This window comes from Saccoglossus kowalevskii, chromosome 21 (genome assembly GCF_978046115.1).
Source record: "Saccoglossus kowalevskii chromosome 21, keSacKowa6.1, whole genome shotgun sequence".
NCBI lineage: Eukaryota > Metazoa > Hemichordata > Enteropneusta > Harrimaniidae > Saccoglossus > Saccoglossus kowalevskii.
In genome coordinates this window covers 31,285,385-31,310,474 of record NC_140661.1, presented here as the reverse complement: position 1 = coordinate 31,310,474, position 25,090 = coordinate 31,285,385, and the positions used below count along the sequence as shown (strand labels likewise).

Below are 25,090 nucleotides of genomic sequence, written 5' to 3'. Positions count from 1 at the left end.
TGATATTTTATAAATTAATAAACGCTGCTCGGACTGATAAATATGATATATAGAAGATAATATTTGGTAATCGTAGTCCTAAATAACTATTAAAAACAGCTAGACGTTTCGAGCAGTGGCTCTTTATCGATAGCATAGAAGAAAATGTAGATATTTTGATATTTTGTCGTGTTGACATTGATGTGACTATTTTCCTAACCTTGGTTCTTAATAACTACATGTATGTGGTGGAGATGATTCAGCACAATAACAAGTGTATGCATTCCTATTTTTCACTGCTGAGTGTACAGTCGACTCGAACTTACAATCACTGTCAGGTTGGCCAAATTAAACTGTGTGACGGTGTCAATATCAATGTATTTATAAAGTATTTTTGATGCAGGTAATGGCCTGCGCCTCATACTCGGTATCGAAACCGAAGAGTATACCCCCTCCAACGATTTGGATGGCGACGCTATGGACGCCGGCATCAAACTCCTCGTCCACGGAGTAAAAGAACCACCATACGTGAAGGAGCTGGGATTTGTCGCATCTCCTGGTTTCCATACATACGTATCTCTTAGAAAGGCACTGGTAAGAATAAAATTGTTCACTTAGACAGTTTGAATTTCAGGCGAATTACTTTTTGAAAAGTGAATCGTAAGTGATTGTTAGTACGCCGTATATACTGTATTGTGGCGCAATGTTAGAATATTTCGGAAGAATATGCAGATATTTTGAATTTTGAGAGCCAATTCAAGATATTTATAGTTATAGTTCGAAATCACGGCTTATTTACAAGAAAAACTTGTAATTTGCTGTTTAAACATGACTATAACAAAATTGCCGCTTTGCTCACCCTCTACATGACCATTAATCTCAATAAACTGCGGGCACGATAGCTTATACATTTATATTATAGCCATCCACTGGAGTGAATGTTACGTGATACCGTCGCAATTAATATAATAACTAACACAACTAACGCCATAGACAACATGTTCTGCGCAATTCGCAATCCGAAGTGTGAGATGTGTTGTGTTACTTCTGAGCATGCGTTGTTGGCAAACTTAGCGTCGAAAACGATAAAGTACACTTTTTCTAACGACGAAGCGAGTACATGACATAGAAATGAAACGAGTAAAAACAATGTCGTTCAAAGTGACAACTGTGGTTGAACGTCATTTAAAATGTGTCAAATCTCAGAACAAAATAATATACACACAGAGAACGACCTTATTTGACGTCACTAGCCGCATTGTCGCTAAAGGAAGTGTTGCTATTTTAATATCATGTCATAATGAAATGTTAGTGGGTGACGGTAATGAATGTCAATTTTCCCATTGTGTTTGATTGTGTAGGCGTTCGCTAACTTGATTATATTAACACATTTTAGAAACACATAATCTTTATTGATGGACTATTTCAGATCAAAACGATAACGACGATATTAACGGCTCCCGTGTCTTCAATTTAGGTCACGGAAGCGACTCGTCGCTAGACTTGTGCATATAATTATAACCATATATATTGCATAGCTGTACGTTCGTTTATACAACGTTGGAAGAAGAATTAAATACTAATGAGGGTTTTATGTTTTAATTACATATCGTGACAATCCATCAAATATAAGCAAATTTACTTTCTATTAGTGAGGTAAATATCACGTTTCTTTTATTTGTTTGACATTTACAGTAAGGCAATAAGCCAATATCTAATTATTACTATTATTATTATTTATTATTAATTATTATTATAAATTATTATTAGGAATTTATTCAAATACTTCTGGTAACGACTAGAATGCATGTGTGATATAAAACCGTGTACTTCGAATCTCAAATTGCACATAACTTTGTTTCACCCGTTTCTAGTGGAGATTCGTCACTGGCTGTGAAACGGCCACGGCTTGAGTTGACTTCAAAATTAGTAATTATGTTACTAATGTATTCTCAAACCGTACAAATAGTGATAACTTCAAAAAAATATATTTCATAATAGAAAAACGATAAAGTAATGGTGTGTTCATGCATGGCGATCGTTTATGCAAATACATAATAACTACGATCACAGCTTTAGTGTGCCTTTAAAGTTGACAGATGGATACGTATAGAAAATTTGAACATAATCGTGATATTTATATGTAAAATGTACGACCCACAATTCAAAGCAATGTTCTTTTTATTCATGACAATGAAATACTTGAAAACAAACTATTCGTAGTATATTTATGTGTGTGAACAAATACTATAATTATGCGATTATCTCTGTTAACATTTTTGTGATATTACGGTTAAGTTGAAGTCAGAATCCTCACGTGACATGAACTTTGTACCATGATTATACTTGAGTAGCGCGTAATACACTCACGTCTCGCCGAATTACCACATTATAAACTTGACTAAACTTGCTGATCAAATACCACTATGCAATCGTAGTAATTTGTATGAATGCTACTGGAATTCCAATCGTGCGTTGTTACTGAGAGGTCTTAGCGCGTTTTACGTAGTTGGTGAGATGTAAGCCACGAATTTGAAAAAAATGTACGAGTTTACTACGTATATCGAATTATGAAAAACTATATATATGTTTAACCATTATTTATTTATTTATTTATTTAATTTATTTATTTATTTATTTATTCATTTATACACAACAACCATATGAGGCAGACAACAGTGGTGTGTTAGTAGATACAATTGCTAAATACAATACAACGGTAAACAAAATTACAATTAGACAATAATTAAACTTCTGTTTTAAAGTAGACAATCCCAGATTAAAAATTTCGCAGTTTATGTTTTATTAAAAAAAACTAGGCAAACGACTTAAAACCCATTTTTAGTGACTTCAATGCGTCCAATTAGTACAATAAAAAGAGACATTTTCCTAAAACTACGTTGAATATGTAAACCGAAAAAAGAAGATAATTTAACTGTACAATCCTAAGACACACTGACAAAAAAAACATATCAAAATAATCTCTGCGTGCTGCTAACGTGGCTATATTTAGAGTGTTGCACATAATTTCATATTGTGTGTCCACGTCCCAGCCAACTTGTCCATATACAAATTTACAAAAATTACGCTGGATTTTTTCAACGCGTTTGACATCAGTTTGATGGATACCATTTCACATAACGCTACAATATTCAAGCCTGTTTCGAATATAAACAAATAAATAATCTTTAAGGTGTCAACATTATTTATATTGTGACAATTAAATTTGATAAACCCGAGCATGCGATTTAAAATTTGTAGAATATTGTTAACGTGACTATGAAATGTTAATCTGGAGTCAATTATTATTCCTAAATCATTCTGCTCATTAACCTTATATAACTGAGTACCACCAATGGAATACGAAAAATCGATTAAATTCTTAGTTTTCAGAGTAACAGTTAAATGTTTACATTTAACCGGATTTAATTTCAGTTTCCAAGACTGCGACCAGTCAGATATCGTATTCAAATCCGACTGTAGTATATGACAATCCTCTATAGCTAACAATATTGCAATATACTTTCATGTCATCAGCAAACATGGGTGAAGATGAAGAAATGGCATCAGTGATGTCATTGGTGTATAGACCTAAAAGACTACCCTGTGGAACACCTGATGGCACAAGTGACCAATGAGAATAGGCACCACCAATGACAACACGTTGCCGTCTATCATCAAGATAATTAGAAAGCCATTGAAAAACATGTTAAAAAACCATAGTACCATAGTGATGTAGTTTATATAATAGTAGACTATGATTGATTTGGTCAAACGTTTCAGAAAAATCTGTATAAATAACATCATATTGAGAATTAAAATTAAGAGTATTAAAGAGGACTCATAAAAACTGAAAGATTAGTTGTACATGATTTCCCGCAGACAAATCTATGCTGGCAATCTGATAAATAACAATGTACATGAGAATAAATGGCATTAAACACTTGTTTCCCCATAATTTTAGAAACAACAGGGAGTAAAGATACTGGTCTATAGTTGTTTATACTATTGCGATGACCTGCTTTGAAAATTGGCACAATGTTTGCACACTTTCATTGACTTGGAACTTTGCCACTAATTATCGATAAATTGAGCAACAAAACAAAGGATATGATAATTCATCTGCACATTGATTTAAAACCTGTGTAATTATTCCATCAGCACCAACTGATTCCATTGGATCAAGTGCCTTCAGTGATTCAAAAATATCATTTCGTGAAAAACAGACAGATGGCAAAGAGTTATTTATAAAATCACAACATTCAAGACAATCACTGTCAGATACATTAGTAGAAGAATACACACTATTAAAATATTTCTTAAATAATTCTGCTTTGTCTGTATTGTAGGAAACTTCAACATCACCAAGTTGAAGAGTTGGAAGAAGATTAGTCTTCCTATTAGTTTGTACTTATGACCATAAACGTTTAGGGTTTACCTTAATGTTATCAGCTAAATTATTTAAATAACATTCAAGTTTAAGTTTTATGGCTAGTTTGAATTCTCGCCTAGCATTCCTAAAATTCATCATAGTTACCTCACTTCGAAATATTTTCCTTGCTCTATTTTTTGTCTTTAACAAAGAAGCAAGCTCGAACCAAGGAGGTGGTCTCTTTTTCAATATAATTTTGGGCACATGGTCGTCATCTCTGGGGACTGACCAACTTTCATTATTAAAGTGACTTCAGCCATCAGATTTAATTTATTTTCAAGAAAGAAAAAGCTATTTACACGTTTTGTATGGGTAGACGTGTTTTACTGGACGTCAAAACATTTGTTACAGGGGATTTCATGATTATATTTAAAAAAATATAAAACCCCACTATACATTTATTGATATTGTTATATATCTTTGTTTTAATTCCGACATCAAAATGATCAATCAAATGAGTACTACATAGCGGCACTTTTTTCAGAAATGGTAGATGTAATATGTAATTCATGCATTCTAAAAAAATCATTGAAAATTGAATGAAAAAAGAAATAATGCATTCTGAAGATTTTATTGAAAATGCGAAAATACAAATATAAAATAGGTTATACAAAATCGCTTTGACTGTTATGTCTTATTCTAGACTGTAAAAAAAATGATGTATCCCATTTGATTTTTTTTCATAGTACTCATTTGAATCTTCAACGGAGGATGTGTTTAGATAGCAGTCACATGACCACGTTAATAATGTATGTATCTAACAACGATTTTTAAATAATGTGATAAAATATATGGATTAATATGATTTCAACATTTTCCGTGAAAATAATTAGTGCGCATATGCATTTTACTACATCCTGAGATATTTTTTGGCAGCATACAAAATCGTAGATATTGCAGATCAAGTACGCTGTGTTCGCTCGCAAACAAAGGGAGTAAATCCGTATAATGTAAAAGCAAATATATCGCGTGTTATTATTCAATCATTGAAACTCATTAGGAAATGTTGACTGGCTTGGTTTCGTTATGAACAACTAATTCACTCAATGTCAAATTTCAAACTGTAGAGTTAAGACATTTCTTGCAGGGAGAAAATCATTCCGAGAGTAACAAACGTTTCGTACTGTTAGCTGATTACAAGTTCCCAACAACGGACATAGTTTAAAATGCCGTTTTTCGTGGCTCTCAAAAACAAACACCCCGTCACATTCTTACATGTCTATGCGCTGTTTTAATTGTTAAACACCACTTTCTGGTGCCATTTAAGATGCTACTATTATATTATTAAATTTATCTGATTAGGCACAGTCTGATCATATATACCACAAAATATTATTTCGACTCGATAACCCCGGTCATGTAAGCACCTTATCGGAAATATAACTAGCCGAGCTTGAAGTCGATTTAGGATTCTGCTTACAAATATTTTAGCCAATCATAGTATATGTTAATTTTAGCCAATGAAACAACCTCATTATGAGTTATTTACCTATCAGCTCGTCTCCCTATTACCCAATCATGTACAAGGCCAAAGTCACTTTCCGCCAAAATGCAAGGAATGTAAACTTGTGTATATAAGGGGGTGCTTTGACACATCACGGCAGAAGTTTCAATAAAGTCATATATTATAGTGTACACCAGTTCGTCTCTTGTTATCTATCCCTGAACCTTATTGTAACAATTACACGCACACCTACTTGAGTGAACGTGTTATTTTGGTTGGGATTCCTCGCTCTATAAACAGATGTAGCTGGACTTCATCTTTGTCAATTTTAGGAGTGTCGCGAATTTACAGCAGGATACCTTTTGTTCTGATCGTTAAACTTAAATTAATTTATAAATTAAACACGAACGTTAAGTGCAATCCAGGTTGTAGTTCACTCCACAATAAAAATAACTACATGACTGTACAAGAAATGGCTTATGCCAACGGTCACAGTACGATTTATTGTCTTTATTAGGAATTGAAATGCGGCAATTACATTAGCGCTAACATTCAATTAGTGAAAACATAATTTGATTGGTGCAGTGTACAATGTCAAGTGACAATGGTTGCTTTGGTTACATACTGTGTGAACAGCGCTGCGTATTTAACATAATATTGACATAGCCGTATATGTGGGCACGATGGCAAAGTAGGAATATATCGACGACATCAATATATAATATAATATTTGTAAAATAATATTTTCACAGTATTACTATATATTTTACAATTTTTTTTTATTATATTATTCCTTATGTATTTTATTGTTCCTTATATCCTTATCCATATCCCAGAGGGGATACGATATCAATAAAGGTTGTTATTATTATCAATTGCAGATTAATGAGTTATTGAGTATACCTCACTTTCATGTTCATATCTCAAAGATCGGTAGCCGTCATGACGCATCGCGACGAACACCGCCTCTTTTGGTGACTGTCATGACGCATCGCGACGACCACTACCCTCACAATAACCGTCATGGCGCATAGCTACGACCACTGCCTCTCACAGTAGCCGTCATGGCGCATAGCTACGACCACTGCCCCTCACAGTAGCCGTCATGGCGTATCGCTACGACCACTGCCCCTCACGGTAACCGTTATGGCGCATAGCTACGACCACTGCCCCTCACAGTAACCGTCATGGCGCATAGCTACGACCACTGCCCCTTATGGTAACTGTCATGGCGCGTCGCTACGACCACTGGCTCTTACGCTAACCGTCATGGCGTATCGCTACGACCACTGCCCCTCACAGTAACCGTTATGGCGCATAGCTACGACCACTGCCCCTCACAGTAACTGTCATGGCGCGTCGCTACGACCACTGGCTCTTACGCTAACCGTCATGGCGTATCGCTACGACCACTGCCCCTCACGGTAACCGTTATGGCGCATAGCTACGACCACTGCCCCTCACAGTAACCGTCATGGTGCATAGCTACAACCACTGCCCCTTATGGTAACTGTCATGGCGCGTCGCTACGACCACTGGCCCTTACGCTAACCGTCATGGCGTATCGCTACGACCACTGCTCATTATGGTAACCGTTATGACGGATCGCATGACCACCGCTGCGTTATGACGCAAAAAAAAAACTTCAGGATGGACGTTTTTCTTTTTTTGTGATTGGCTATTACAAATGGGTCATAATATGGTTGTCTAAAAAAAACGGAACTGGACCGTGAAATTAAAAATATTTCGACAGGGTGCATCTACGTAGTTGCGCGTGGAAAAAGTGAGGCGCATTTTTGTCAATATGCCACTTGCGCGAACGCGCAAACCTAGCCCAGAGTCTGTCTGTTGGTTTCTATTCTAACCAACGCCCAGTGAAACGCGCCTGAAAATTCAAATTGGATTATTCAGTAACGTGATAAGACAGGTCAATCCATCAAATTTTGACAGAGGCCTGTGGTTCGCTATAGACGAATCCGAGAAGCAGATGAATTACCCCTTCGCCGTAGGCGGCGCGCTCACGGCCGCCATTACCGGGGGGCAACGTGTATCGATAATCGAGTGGAAATCTTTCGTCAGTGTAATATTGTTTTGATCAAAATTTTATACCATAATTTTAACTAGAGTTATAGTTTCAATGTTTTTTTATGATCATGGGAGGTGTAATGTATGTATTCATGCTTGCACCGATGCTCATTGGTTAATCTATATTACGTCATTGATAAGTCTTGAATAAATAGGATCAGTCTTCAACATGGCGTCATAGTAGTCACGACCAGTTAATTTTACATGGTGTCAGAATCGGGATGTTGCAACAATGACCACGGGATTGAAAGCTCCAGGACCGCTCCAGCTAGAAGGCAACATTCACGAGAACTACAAGAACTGGCTCAGAGCATACGACATCTACGCAATTGCTAGTGGTGTCACGACAAAAGACGAGAAGGTACAGTGCAACGTATTTCTTCATGTCGCCGGATATGCCGCACAGAAAGTACACGCTACTTGGTCATTCACCGATGAAGATATCGACAAAATAGCACCTCTCCGCGACAAATTTCTGAATTATTGCAAGGGCAAACGCAACATTACTGTCATAAGGTACGCATTTAATTCTACCATACAGAACCCAGGTGAAACATTCCATACATTTTTCACTGAATTGCGTCAGAAAGTCAAAGACTGTGAATACAACACGTTGGAAAATTCATTACTATGTGACTGTATCGTTTGTGGTATTCGTGATGAGAGTGTGCGTGAGAAACTGCTCCAGACTGAAGATCTAACTCTCGAGAAAGCTGTGAATATTTGTCGTTTGAGTGAAATCAGCGCGTCGCAGTTGAAAACGCCCGAAGCCAGTGTACACGCATTAAAACAAAATGGCCGATTCTACCGACATCGCGCCCAGCGTCCCGCCAAAACCAGATTTCAAGATAATGATGAAAAATCAATCGCTCGTGACAGCAAGAAGTGTGGAAATTGTGGTGGTCCTTTCCATGCAAATAGAGCCAATTGTCCAGCATATGGGAAAGAGTGTTTATACTGTCACAAATTAGGGCATTTTAGATCAGTTTGCAAATCTCGCTCTAGATTCAACAAACGCAAATCGTTCTCTCACAAAGTGAATGACATCGACACATCAAATCAAAGTGACAGTGATGATGACATAGCAGATGATCAGTTATTTATGGGTGAGATCACACGAGTAAGCGTCAATATCGACAAAATTGACCAATGCAAGCCATATTCAAAGTTGGTAACCAAGACATAAAGTTCAAGTTAGACACTGGCAGTGAAGCTGACATTTTGCCACTACAATATTACGAGTGGATTCAAACTCCACTCAGACCAAGGCAATGCAAGCTTGTTTCGTACTCCGGTCATCATATTTTCCCGATAGGTGAAACTACAGTTGACATCAATGGCGAGAATGTAACATTCCAAGTGGTTGACAGCCGAGAACCGATTTTAGGCCGTGATACATGCCAAAGGCTTAATCTAATTCGCCGTGTAAATGCTGTCACAAGTAATCTGACAACAGAGCATATTCAGTTAGAGTATAAAGATGTATTCACTGGTCTTGGATGCATCAAAAACAACTATCACCTTCATGTAGACGAGTCTATACAACCCAGTACAGATCCACCTCGCCGTATCCCTTACGCTATTCGCAATCAAGTCAAAGCAGAGCTAGATCGCATGCAAGAGATAGGTGTGATAGTGCCAGAAACTGAACCAACTCCTTGGGTGAACAGTATGACCATAGTCAGGAAAGCCAACAACCAAATTCGCATCTGCATGGACCCTACAAAGCTGAACAAAGCAATTCGCCGAGCACATCATCCAACCAAAACCATTGAAGAAATAGCCGCAAGAATGCCAAATGCAAAGTTGTTCTCGAAACTTGATGCTCGATCAGGGTATTGGCAAATCGCTCTCGATGAACAAAGCTCCAAACTTTGCACTTTCAACACACCGTGGGGCGTTATAGGTTCACCAGGCTACCTTTTGGCATCAACACAAGTGGTGACATATTTAACCAGGTCATGCAAGATATATTTGGTGACCTAGAAGGCGTAGAGATGGTAGTTGACGATATTTGTGTTCACGGCAGTGATAAGCGCAATCATGACCAGAATTTGGAGAATGTTTTGAAGCGTGCACGTGAAGTTGGCATCAAGCTAAACCCGCAGAAAACAAAGATCGGTCTCAACCAAGTTGAATATGTAGGACACATACTATCAGCAGAAGGTCTCAAGCCTAGCCCAGAGAGAATCAAAGCCATTATTACCATGCCAACTCCTACTTGCAAGGAAGACATATGCAGATTCGTAGCCATGATAAGTTACCTACAGAAATTTGTGCCAAATCTATCAACGGTAACGCAGCCATTGTGAGAATTACTTGAAGAGAAAGTTGAATGGCACTGGCAAGACCGACAAATCAATGCGTTCGACAAACTTAAATCGCTCGTTACACAAGCACCAATCCTCAAGTTCTATGACGTAAACAAACCTGTTACTATTCAGACAGACGCTAGCAAATATGGTCTCGGTGCAGCCTTACTACAGAATGGACACCCCATAGCGTTTGGATCTAAAGCACTCGATGACACTCAACGCATGTATGCCGTCATTGAGAAAGAGTTGCTTGCCATTTGTTTTGGCTGTGCTAAATTTCACAACTACATCTATGGCAAACAAGTTCAGATAGAAACCGACCATAAGCCATTATTAGCTATTATGACAAAGCCTATTCACAAGCTATCCGCAAGATTGCAACGTATGAGAATACGACTTCAGTGTTATGATCTTAGCCTCGTACATCGTCCAGGGAAAGAGATGTTCTTAGCAGACACGTTGTCTCGTGCTTTTATAAGAGACAATTCAACTGCAGATTTGTTTGATGACACAATAGAGGTAAACTTTGTACAGTTCAGTTCACATAAACTAGGTGAACTCCGAGATGCAACCGCAGCAGACTCAGCATTACAACTGGTGAAGGATGCTATACTACAAGGATGGCCAGACACGAAGAACGTGACATATCAAGCATCGCAGTTAAAACCGTTTGTGACGTATCAAGATGAGTTAACATATAGATATGGTCTGATACTCAAGGGCGGATGCATTGTCATCCCAGAAAGTCATAAAGCCGAAATGCTCAAACGCATACATGAGCCACATATGGGTATTGTCAAATCAAAGCAATTAGGCCGTGATATATTTTGGCCAGGTATGAGTAGCCAAATAGAAGATATGGTGTCGCGTTGTGCCACATGTCAGAGTTCTCGCAAATTGCCACCAGCTGAACCAATGATACCGCATGACATTCCAAGCATTCCATGGGCCAAAGTTGCATCTGACTTATTCGTATACAAGGGAAGAAATTATTTGTTATCTGTTGATTATTATTCAAAGTTTCCAGACATGTAGTCAATCGGTAATCTCTGCAACAAAGTCAATGTTTGCACGTTTTGGAATACCGAAAGAAGTTGTTACTGACAACGGTCCTCAATTCTCATCGCACGAGTATACAGATTTTGCAAAACAATGGGGATTTTGTCACACAACCTCAAGTCCAGGTTACGTGCAAGCTAATGGTCAAATAGAACGCACAGTTCAGACCGTGAAAGAGATGATAAAGAAATGTGAAGAAACAGGGCATGATCCATATATTGCTCTACTCAACTTTTGAAACACACCAGTAGACACAGTAAATAAATCACCAGCACAACTACTGCAAAGTCGTAGACTAGCATCAAAACTGCCTGTCACTGAAGAGTTGCTCAAACCAGAAGTCGTTGAAAATGCACATGCAAAGCTCAGACAACGCCAGATGACTCAGAAGTATTATTACGATATGCGTGCAAGTACAACTAAACATGCATTCCAGCCAGGACATAATGTGAGATTCCGTACATTGAAGGGAGAATGGAAGTACGGTACAATCCAGAATAAATGTCAAAATGTACCACGCAGTTACATAATAGAAACTGGGGGCAAATTATTCAGACGTAACCGTCGCCATGCATTCGACACCCGCGAAGCTACACCAACTACTCCACGTGATCAGAATATGCGCATTGATATTAACTCTAGTGACAATCATATGAGTGATCTAAGCAAACCTTATATTCATGTTGAGAATTCTTTTAGCACAAATAAGAATGACAATTTTCATGACACAAAACAGCCTGATAACTATGATAATTCAGAGTTGAAACCTACCGCTAACACAACGGAAACTAAACAAGTTTTCACTAGATCGGGTAGACTCAGCAAACCACCTCGTAAGCTAGATTTGTAGAAATGATACCAGTCGATTTGAGTTGAGTTGTTCGATATTTGATGCCGTAAAGATTTTGGATATGATAACAGTTTTGTATGTTGTTACTTAAATAGTGTTTATAGTTTTCGTTACTTAATAATGTTTTGTGAAACGATTTGATAACTATGTTGACATTAATGTGAGAACAGTACGCACTAAGAATTGAATGGAAATCATTTTTCTAAACATGTACTACTACTGTAATGAAAAACAAGCTCAGAAGGGAAGGTGTAATGTATGTATTCATGCTTGTACCGATGCTCATTTGTTAATCTATATTACGTGATTGATAAGTCTTGAATAAATAGGATCAGTCTTCAACATGGCGTCATAGTAGTCACGACCAGTCAATTTTACAGGAGGGTCAGAAAAAAACTGTAAGTTTCTAGGATACACGAACAACGATAAAAAACTTTAAAAAATGGAAACAAACTACGTGCGAAATCCATTCACCAAAGACACATGATGAGTGCGAATGTAGGCAACCCCCGGGAGCGCCTACTTGCAAAAATACTGACAGGAGTGTGTAGCTGGTTGTTTGAAACGCCTACCCCTTATCAGACAGAAATAAACTCAAATTGCCTACCCCTTTTCAGACAAACTGTGGATATTTGACACCCCTTTCCAGACAGTACCATAAATGGTAAAAAGCAAATCAGAGGATCGATATCCGTTTCATGTTTATTTATTCCGGGAAATGGGCGTGGGTGGTCAGCTATTTTTATTTACCTAGATGGACTCCCGAGGATATAATTTGACGACCGAAATGAAGTTACAAAAGGAAAAAATCAGCTTAATTTTCCTGATTGTTGGATCACTCAAGGTCTAAAGTCAGTCTTTGGAAAATATGGTTCTCTTGTCAGGCAAAAATAATGACAAAAAGATACAGACAGGGTAAAATAACATACCCCTTTTCAGACAAAATTTGGGACCCCTTTTGGCAGCACATATACATATAGCACTCCCCGGGAGGCAACCTTACCAAATGCACCGGTATCCAAACGGAAAAAAAACAGAGTGATGAAATGGAAGCAGATTATACAAAAGAAATACTTCTTTCCAAGGAATCTCAGTCGGGTAAGCCAAAATAGAACGATTTATAGCAGTAAAACGAATGTTTAGTAATGCAAACTTCGTCGCATCTAGTGATACAAATGAAAAGCTCCCGTCTCACAAAAATGTGAAATGGTACCAATTATTCTCGTTTGTTTGTAAACAAACTTGTAGATGTTATTCGTGATGTTGCATTCAATGTGATTACGACTGAAATATTTGAAGTAACACTGCGTTGGACCTTTCATGTTCAAGAAGAAATTGATTTCAATATGAAGAATGCAAAAGTGAAAAATAAATTTGTAATTTTCCACGTTTTGAATTTATTTCAATAGTTCCCCAAAAGTGGATCACTTGCAATAATATTAAATGCAACATTTAGATTTTGATTTCTCATTGTAATTTTGCAAGTCAACTGTTTGATAAAATGCACAGGCTCTTTTGTTTACATTCATATCAAAGCTTGATATAAATAATATAAATGTGAACAAATGAGTCTGTGCATTTTCACAAACTGGTAGTTTACTTTGTACATGAAATTGGTAGACAGTATTAAATACACCAGTAAAATACATGTACAATGTAAAGCACCATGTTGAGTTCTCATGTTTTCACCACGATAAGATCATAAACTCAGTACATTTAAAGTTGACTCTATAATTGTGAAATTTGACAAAATCAATGCATTGAAGTTTGTGCTAAATGTTGACTAGAGCAGTCGTGCTAGTACCTTCAGGGCTTGTTAACAAGATGCACAACAGCATCTCAGCGCACATGCATTGATGTTGCCAAATTTTACCCTTCAATTTAAGTGACAGTGCTTTAACATGCCTTGAAGTTCCTTGATCAAAGCAGCCTTTGTGTTTACAAAATTAGTTGACTTGTTACTACAAGTAAACTTTAAATAGTTCTCACAGTTTTTTATAATTTTTTTTATTTATTTCTTATTAATGGAAATAATAACATGTTGAGTTGCATGCTGAGTCAGTGTTTATAATTACTGTACATAATGTCAAGACCTTGCCCCTTAAAGTATTTTCAGGGCTCAGATTGAAACTTTTGTATAGCGGTTTTTAGCTAATTTGTCACAAGTTGTCAACATGGTGTGTTTTTATATTTCAGCGCATGGTAAATCTAGTGAAACATCAGCAATCGCATAGTCATTAGGACCCCAATAAGAAACTTGCACTTTGTTCTTCTTGAGCAAAACATTGCAATTTGCACCTGGGTATAGTAACTACTGGCTGCGATTGTTGCTGCATTACCTGTGAAGCGTAGGTGAACATGGTTACGAATCCATTTTGAGGGATCGGTCAGGTGTTCAGTTTCGTTGGGACGCTTGCAGCTGCACTACTTGTGATACGTAGCTTTCTCTGAGATGTCCAAAGGGCAGAGTTTTGGTTTTTATTTTTGGCACAGATCTAGAAGCAGTACCTACACACGAATTGGTGACGTCATAAAATACATGACCTTAATCGGGGTCGTTTCCTCGGTATATACGAATTGGTATATACAAATTACAATAAAGATACTTAAGAAATTACACATAAGGTAAAAACAAATCACGTGACAATATAATGATAATAACGGTAATAAATCCTAGCTTAACAGTTGAACAGAACGCTCATATAGTCAGTCGGGTGACGCCGAGGGTCACGAACTGTGTTGCAAAATGGCCGTGTGGTTGAAACTGGGTCATGGCGTGACGGGTGAGGAAGACATCATTAAACACTCAAAATCACAATAAAACGGGGAAGTGGTTGCATATTACGGCGTAGCCAACATGGGAAATAAAAAAACGCCCAATACAAACGACATGGGTTCGAATCACACTAGATACACACTCACCAGAACCGAAGCAATCAGAAACCAGCAATCGTTTTGGCTTTTCCGTTCAACTCATCGGAACACTGGAGAAGTTAGAAAAATGAACACCACTTAACGACCAACGTCTTGGCGTGGTACACAAGCGTGCCATCAAAATAAAACAAAATTAGCTTGAAAAGACAGTGGGTTCGAGTCCCGCTCAGAGCTACCGTAAAAACGAAAATCAAATGAACTGAAATCTCTCAAACCGTAAACAAGTAAACAAAGAACGTCGCAAAAAAATAATAAACCTCACAAAACTCCACCATACTAAACTGAATGAATAAATAATAAAATAACTAACGTCTTAAACTGGACGACGCGCAATTTGTTCAACAGTTTCCAGATTGTGACAAGAGATAAACAAGACCCAAGTCAAGGTAAGTTTTGTTAAAGTGTCGATGGCGTTCCCTATATTACGAAAACAATTCAGGCAACAGACGAATATCTTCTGTGGTGTTGTTGAATTTATACTGTGTCTGTAGAATTGTTGATTGAGGGTTCGAAGCCAGCAGTTAACATTTTGTTAGAAAGTTTCACAATTGAATCAAATATCCAATGATACCAGTATATTTATTTCATTATTTTAACAACTTGCAATGGTAGAAGTTGGTCAAACACGAGTTCTTACACCTAAATAATTATCAAATATTTGTCGACACATTTATTCTCTCAACCTTGTAGAGGTACGGGTATTTACTCACAAATATAATGGTCAATATTTGTCCATACATTCATTCTGTCAATTTAAGAACTTGTAATTGTTAGAATTAATCAAATGAGAGTTGTCTACACCAAAATAAGTTTCAAATACTTGTCCATACATTTATTCTCTCAATTTAACAACTTGTAATGGTGTAAAATTATTAAATGAGAGTTGTCTACACCAAAATAAGTCTAAAATATGTGTCCACACATTTATTCTCTCAATTTAACAATTTGTAATTTGTGGAAGTAAATTAAATGCGACTTTTCTACACCAAAATAAGTCTAAAATATTTGTCCACACATTTAGTCTCTCAATTTAACAACTTGTAATTGTGGGAATTAATCAAACGCGAGTTGTTTACACCAAAATAAGTCTCAAATATTAGTCCATACATTTATTCTCTCAATTTAACAACTTGTAATGGTGTAAAATAATTAAACGAGAGTTGTCTACACCAAAATAAGTCTAAAATATTTGTCCGCACATTTATTCTCTCAATTTAACAACTTGTAATGGTGTAAAATAATTAAACGAGAGCTGTCTACACCAAAATAAGTCTAAAATATTTGTCCGCACATTTATTCTCTCAATTTAACAACTTGTAATGGTGTAACATAATTAAACGAGAGCTGTCTACACCAAAATAAGTCTAAAATATTTGCCCGCACATTTATTCTCTCAATTTAACAACTTGTAATGGTGTAAAATAATTAAACGAGAGCTGTCTACACCAAAATAAGTCTAAAATATTTGTCCGCACATTTATTCTCTCAATTTAACAACTTGTAATGGTGTAAAATAATTAAACGAGAGCTGTCTACACCAAAATAAGTCTAAAATATTTGTCCGCACATTTATTCTCTCAATTTAACAACTTGTAATTGTGGGAATTAATCAAACGCGAGTTGTTTACACCAAAATAAGTCTCAAATATAAGTCCATACATTTATTCTCTCAATTTAACAACTTGTAATGGTGTAAAATAATTAAACGAGAGTTGTCTACACCAAAATAAGTCTAAAATATTTGTCCGCACATTTATTCTCTCAATTTAACAACTTGTAATGGTGTAAAATAATTAAACGAGAGCTGTCTACACCAAAATAAGTCTAAAATATTTGTCCGCACATTTATTCTCTGAATTTAACAACTTGTAATGGTGTAACATAATTAAACGAGAGCTGTCTACACCAAAATAAGTCTAAAATATTTGCCCGCACATTTATTCTCTCAATTTAACAACTTGTAATGGTGTAAAATAATTAAACGAGAGCTGTCTACACCAAAATAAGTCTAAAATATTTGTCCGCACATTTATTCTCTCAATTTAACAACTTGTAATGGTGTAAAATAATTAAACGAGAGCTGTCTACACCAAAATAAGTCTAAAATATTTGTGCGCACATTTATTCTCTCAATTTAACAACTTTTAATTGTGGGAATTAATCAAACGAGAGCTGTCTACACCAAAATAAGTCTAAAATATTTGTCCGCACATTTATTCTCTCAATTTAACAACTTGTAATTGTGGGAATTAATCAAACGCGAGTTGTTTACACCAAAATAAGTCTCAAATATAAGTCCATACATTTATTCTCTCAATTTAACAACTTGTAATGGTGTAAAATAATTAAACGAGAGTTGTCTACACCAAAATAAGTCTAAAATATTTGTCCGCACATTTATTCTCTCAATTTAACAACTTGTAATGGTGTAAAATAATTAAACGAGAGCTGTCTACACCAAAATAAGTCTAAAATATTTGTCCGCACATTTATTCTCTCAATTTAACAACTTGTAATGGTGTAACATAATTAAACGAGAGCTGTCTACACCAAAATAAGTCTAAAATATTTGCCCGCACATTTATTCTCTCAATTTAACAACTTGTAATGGTGTAAAATAATTAAACGAGAGCTGTCTACACCAAAATAAGTCTAAAATATTTGTCCGCACATTTATTCTCTCAATTTAACAACTTGTAATGGTGTAAAATAATTAAACGAGAGCTGTCTACACCAAAATAAGTCTAAAATATTTGTGCGCACATTTATTCTCTCAATTTAACAACTTTTAATTGTGGGAATTAATCAAACGAGAGCTGTCTACACCAAAATAAGTCTAAAATATTTGTCTGCACAGATATTCTCTCAATTTAACAACTTGTAATGGTGTAAAATAATTAAACGAGAGCTGTCTACACCAAAATAAGTCTAAAATATTTGTCCATACATTTATTCTCTCAATTTAACAACTTGTAATGGTGTAAAATAATTAAACGAGAGCTGTCTACACTAAAATAAGTCTAAAATATTTGTCCGCACATTTATTCTCTCAATTTAACAACATGTAATTGTGGGAATTAATCAAACGAGATATGTCTACACCAAAATAAGTCTAAAATATTTGTCCGCACATTTATTCTTTCAATTTAACAACCTGTAATTGTGGGAATTAATCAAACGTGAGTTGTTTACATCAAACTAAGTATTAAATATTTGTTGAGACATTTATTCTCTCAATTTAACAACTTGTAATGGTGTAAAATAATTAAACGAGAGTTGTCTACACCAAAATTAATCTCAAATATTTGTCCACACATTTATTGTCACAATTTAACCACTTGTTAATAGTGGAAATTACTTAAACGCGACGTGTTTAATCAGTTGACATCAATGCAACTTACCCGCAGACAGTGCACAACAGAGTATCATTATTGAGCAATTATAAACAGGAACGTGTCTTGGCATTAGGGTTAGGGTTGGGTCAGGTATGGGCAACGGAATTATTAACAGGAACGTGTCTTGGCATTAGGGTTAGGGTCGGGTCAGGTATGGGCAACGCAAATGGCAAACACCCAATTGGCAAGATGTACACTAACGGGTTATGGCATGCATATAGTTTACACAAGTAAAAACACAAAATTGGCAATTGTTTGGACAATTGTAACTGAATAATAGAAATATGTTGTATTTCTATATATACACACTATATAGTCTTATCAAATGCAAACATATCCAGTCAATCCATTGTGGTCTTGTGGGTCAGTTCTCTACATAGTGATCAGGAGGACCTGGGTTCAATTCCCTTGCCTGCCCATCTTTTGCTCGCAAACACCATTTGGAAATAAAGCTAAATATGACAACAAATTATTTAATTTGCATGACTACCCATATAGCTCACTTAATTTGTACTATGTGAGCGATCGCTGGTTCGAATCCAGTATGTTTAGTTAGATTTTTGAATGCTAGTGAAGACACTACTCCTATGAATAGGACTTAAATCCTAACTCCTGTGTGAAGACACTCGTGGTGGGCAAGACTGTGCGCTGGGAACTCAAAGATCGCAAGTTCGAATCACGGATTGTACACTCCTACAAAAGACATCAAAGACGTTAAAATCATAAACAGCGGATTCAAAAACTCAAGTCAGGCAAACAGAACACAAGAATACTACCCCAGTCCTCTAGGTTGACCTCCTTCCGTTGATCTTAGCCAGTTTCTAACATCATCTTTCCAAATATCCATGGAAATAATCGTTGGAAATACGTATTAAATGTTTGTACGTGAGTTTGTAGTGGTGACAATAGTAAGAGTTCGCATGTAATTAATACATATTATTTTTACGTAATTTGTTATGAGACGCCATGACTATGAGTGGTATATGCCCCTCAGTAATGGCGGCGGCGTATGAGGGCGTACTTTCGAGAAGCGCTCGTCGGATGACTCTATTATTTTAACCGCACTCACTACGTCACATGTGCAAAATGCGTGAGATTATGTAAATTAAATTTACGTTCAGACTCCTTCCTACTTCCTTCTCTGTCTCTTTCAAAATTAAAACCAGGATCACGTGGGGATGTGTTGACGTAATGTTGTTTGTGTCAGTTGTCCAATTAGCTTCATACCACCCGTATTCCATTTACATACTCGCACCGTTTTCTGTGCTAGATCCATCTCGTTTCGCTGGGCGGTGATTACGGGCAGCTATGCAAAGTATCACAGCCGAGTCTCTGGGCTAGCGCAAGTCAGACTTGCGCGTGGCATTGTAATCATAATCTGCGCGCAAACCAGAGTTACACGTGCCAATAAAATAGAGCTGGAATAAAGGAAATGTACGCGCAAATTAGACTTGCGTGTGAGTTTGCATATACCTTTCTAATTGTACATGCCAATACATTTGGAGATATCAAATATTATAATAAAATGTATACAAGTGTTTTAATGTTTAAATTTTAATGTGAACTATTCCAGTTCATGCCAATGGACGTTGAGGACTGAGGGTAAAAGTCAGGCTTTTTGATACGAATGGATCGAGAGTATTATATACACATGAATTATTTGCCCCAACAAATTGGGTTATTCTTTATTCTAAGTTGCGAGTGATATGTTTGTATGGGCTTGATCGGCATCGTTGTAAAGTAATAAATAAGTCAGTATTATACGTCCGTATACATGGGTATCATCAGTCGAACGTTTAGGAGTTGTCAATGTATTTGTCAACACCGAGGGTCAGGTAAAAATTGCAGAGGTGCAAAATAGCTGTCGCCATAGGACAATGTATTGCAACAAATAAATAGGTAAATGATCTCTTCCATAATCACACCAAAAACATGCAGAGATGGTAAATATTTATTCATTTGCCAAACGCACTGGTGTTTTCGCGAGTCATTTCACAGCGTATCCTTCGATATAACTGTATTCATGCAAGTTGACCCTTTGATATGATATGAATTTTATTCAGTACGATGGCCTCAGTCCTATGGTACAATAAATCAGAAAATAGAAAAATACATACAGAGGGATTCATTTAAATAATTGTTGAATCTACTAGTCACAACTGGTTTAGTAGATTGACTCTGTTTTTAGAAGCGTAGAACACAAATTTTGAAATTTGAAGTACAGATAAGTTGTCAAACTGCATTAAACGAAAAAATTGTTCGTAAGTCTGATTTGACAGATAAAATATAGGTAAATATTTTTTTTTTCTAAGATTTACATAACGTGGACATACAAGGCAAAAATGGTATTCATCCTCAACCAACCCTAAATTACATAATTTACAGATTCTCATATTCAACCCGAAGGTTGTGGGATGATGTTCTAAGCTGACATAGTGCAGAACGTAACTTGTTGTCTTTTATTAAATGAAATTTTTTTTTCATATCCAGTATCGATCTTAAAATCTCTGTATTTATCGAGTTTAGGATAATTGTTGAGATCTGTAAACCAAGTTTGTTTATACATATCATGAACTCTTTGGGTGAATAGAGACAAAATCTATCTTCCACGCCTTGGTTTAACCAAACAAAACCCAAACTGTGCGAAAATAGTAGTTCTTTGACTTGAAAAGCATTTACGGTTGTTTTCCGCTTCTTTATACTGGAAAAGGTAACATTAGTAAACAAAACGCTGTGTTTGCATTTTTAAAATTTTCAACCAAAATTTAATAATACGTATGTAACGCAAATGGATTAGTGGTAGTTTGCCTAATTCTCCATAAATTACAGGATTTGCTGTGGTTGTAAGCAAATTTAAAATAAATTTACAAAACTTGCGATGTGTTTCCTCAATATTTACCCTTTTGTCAAAACCCCAAACTTCACTGCCATACATCAATATTGGTAAAATTTTACAGTCAAAAATCTTTAAATACATTTGTACATCAATATCACTGTATTTTGCTAGTATCTTTTTTAAAGCAAATATTGCTTTACTCTCCTGCTCGGCAATTACTTTTTGGGATATAAACCAGCAACCATTATTCGAAAAAAGTAATACCCAGATAACAAAAATGAGGCACAACCGGAAGTTGTTCACCATTGTAGTGCCATTTCTCATAATGCCTTAATTAGCCGGTATTTTTAAAAACTACAATTTTTGTTTTACTAATATTGACTTCAAGGTTCCATTTGCCTGAATACTCGGATAAACCGTTCAGCAGTCTTTGCATTCGAACTAAATAATATTAAATCGTCAGCAAATAGTAAGTAAAACAATTTAAGTAAACCAACATATACACCTGAAAGTATGTGTATGTAATATAAACATATTATCTAGCGTGCTATACGACTTGCGAAATCCAGTTTGATTTTCGTTCAAAGGGCAAATCTTTCGACCCATTTGTTCAATCTGGTATATTTTATAGAAGCAAATACTTTCTTTACCCAGCAGTGATAATAATGTAATTCCCTTAAAGTTATTAACATTGTGAATGCCACCCTTTTTGTGTAGCGGTACAATCAACCCCAGTACCCAATCACTCGGAAAGCAACCAGCAGAGTATAACTTATTAAATAACTTAACTAGTAAAACTGTAAATTCAGTGGGACATTTTTTTAACAATTCAACTGGTATGCCATCATACCCTGTAGCTTTACCCCTTTTCATGTCATGAATTACTTTGTTAACTTCCTCAAGTGTAATTTCGCTCCCAAGTTCGTCACAATTAATATGGTTACAATCCTGGTCACTTTCTTGAAAGTTAAAATTGTCCACAAACTGTTTAACCTCTTCGTAAAAAGGGTCCACATCAATTTCACCTTCATTATAACTGAACAGGTTTTGAAAATAACCAAACCATTCATCGTTAGAAATATTTAAAGAAGGGCTATTTTTATTTGTCTTTAGCAGGGACCAAAAGTGTTTTGAATTTGTTTGTTTGGATGCTTCCAGTAGGTTCAATTTCTCTCTCTCTTCAAATTGTTTTTACTTTAGTGCCAATAATTTCTGATAACTGGCCTTTTGCTTTATTAGGTTTTCGAGCGAGTTATGTGTTTTGGTTCGTCTAAATTCATTCAGTGCTCTAGTTGCCATGGTTTTTGCAACGGAACAATCATGATTATACCAAACTGTTGACCCTTTGACATAAATTTCGATGATTTATAAATTAATTCTATTTTGAACGTTTTATAAAAATAATAAACTTCGTTGATACATCTATTTTTAATGAACACCTCTAAAATATACTTGATTATATTACCAAAATTACCTTCGTGAGAACAGTTTAGTTTAGATCGCAGTTTTTGATTTTGAACCCATCGTTAACTAAAACTATACAAATATTGCTATTATGTCAGAGCCAGTGGACACTCAGAGATGGATTATTCGATTCTTCTTGGATGGAAACAGTTTGCCAGCGATCGCTAAATAAGATGGGCTAGCATACCATTAAACGGTAAACTGAGTACCTGACAGTCGCCACGCTAATATTACTAATACAGGATCATGACAGCATCAAATATCAACAAACTACCAATGAACAGAATTTACAATTACTATGGCTTTTTAATATCCATTCTCAGTTTTATATTCATATTACATTTCATTGAAGTGTTACAGCAATGTTTCATGTACCCATAATAGCAATGGAATAGTCCAACTTCGCTGTCTCAAACGACCACACATCTAAGGTATACAGCGTCCGGTGTTTTGATAATCGCCCAATCAAGTTTGCAACTATTTTGCGCCGGCTGTCACGCATGCCTGTTCGCGCTATAACATACACACAAACCCGTAGCTATAAGACCGAAGCTGTTCATACACTTGAAACAGGGTAGTGTTGACTTTACAGAACTCAGAACCGAGAACCTCTGGAGTGCGCCCTCAAACGAAGATTTATGAATTAGCTAAACCGAACTACGGCACTTAATTAGTTAATTTTCATATGAATTAGCTACAAAATCATTTACATCTTGTAGTTCAATGTTAGATTTCAATGATATTTGATTGAGATGTGTGGTTTTATTCACAGACCTGATATTTTTGGATCAATTATTTTTAAAATAATTTGCTTATTAATTCCACGGATTGTTATCATGTTCATGGCTGTTTTTCTGTATACCTGAAGTTATTTCAATAAAATATTAATGACATACTTTTGCTTCGATCAATCTGCTTCAATAGGATAGTGTTAGAATAGTGACAGAATTAAAAAAAAATGAGTCTTGGCTAATCTGCAGGGCCATCTATCATTGATATCATGCCCTCATACCAATTTTTTTACATTTCTAAGATTTTTTGCAATCTTGGCTAATCTGCAGCGCCCTCTATCAACATTATGGTGCTCTCATACAGATATTTTTTCTGACATTATGACATCGTCATCTCAAATATTCGAGGAATCTATTTTTTGTAAAGAAATCTAACATTATAGCATCCTCATACTTAATTTTGAGAAACTTCTACATATTACATGTTACCAGTCTACATGTTACCAGTCTACATGTTCCCAAGTCTACATGTTACCAAGTCTACATGTTACCAGTCTACATGTTACAAAGTCTACATGTAACCAAGTCTACATGTTACCAGTCTACATGTTACCAAGTCTACATGTAACCAAGTCTACATGTTACCAGTCTACATGTTACCAAGTCTACATGTTACTAAGTCTACATGTTACCAGTCTATATGTTACCAAGTCTACATGTTACCAAGTCTACATGTTACCAGTCTATATGTTACCAAGTCTACATGCTAGCAATCTACATGTTACCAGTATACATGTTACCAAGTCTACACGTTACTAAGTCTACATGTTACCAGTCTATATGTTACCAAGTCTACATGTAACCAAGTCTACATGTTACCAGTCTACATGTTACAAAGTCTACATGTAACCAAGTCTACATGTTACCAGTCTATATGTTACCAAGTCTACATGCTAGCAATCTACATGTTACCAGTATACATGTTACCAAGTCTACATGTTACTAAGTCTACATGATACCAGTCTATATGTTACCAAGTCTACATGTTTCCAAGTCTACATGTTACCAGTCTATATGTTACCAAGTCTACATGCTAGCAATCTACATGTTACCAGTATACATGTTACCAAGTCTACATGTTACTAAGTCTACATGTTACCAGTCTATATGTTACCAAGTCTACATGTTCCCAAGTCTACATGTTACCAGTCTATATGTTACCAGTCTACATGTTACCAGTCTATATGTTACCAAGTCTACATGTAACCAAGTCTACATGTTACCAGTCTACATGTTACAAAGTCTACATGTAACCAAGTCTACATGTAACCAAGTCTACATGTTACCAGTCTACATGTTACCAAGTCTACATGCTAGCAATCTACATGTTACCAGTATACATGTTACCAAGTCTACATGTTACCAAGTCTACATGTTACCAAGTCTACATGTTACCAAGTCTACATGTTACCAAGTCTACATGTTACCAAGTCTACATGCTAGCAATCTACATGTTACCAGTATACATGTTACCAAGTCTATATGTTACCAAGTCTACATGTTTCC

The 25,090-nt window shown here is 36.0% G+C and overlaps 1 protein-coding gene across 1 annotated transcript in view; it reads left to right on the top strand.

Annotated features, from left to right (window-relative positions):
* The window catches only part of LOC102802040 (acid-sensing ion channel 2-like), a 38,830-nt gene that overhangs the window by 1,470 nt on the left and 12,270 nt on the right, over window positions 1-25,090 (top strand). Inside the window, exon 3 of the mRNA XM_078005475.1 lies at window positions 383-573. Coding sequence (XP_077861601.1) covers window positions 383-573 — 191 coding nt within the window. The remainder of the gene's footprint in view (window positions 1-382; window positions 574-25,090) is intronic.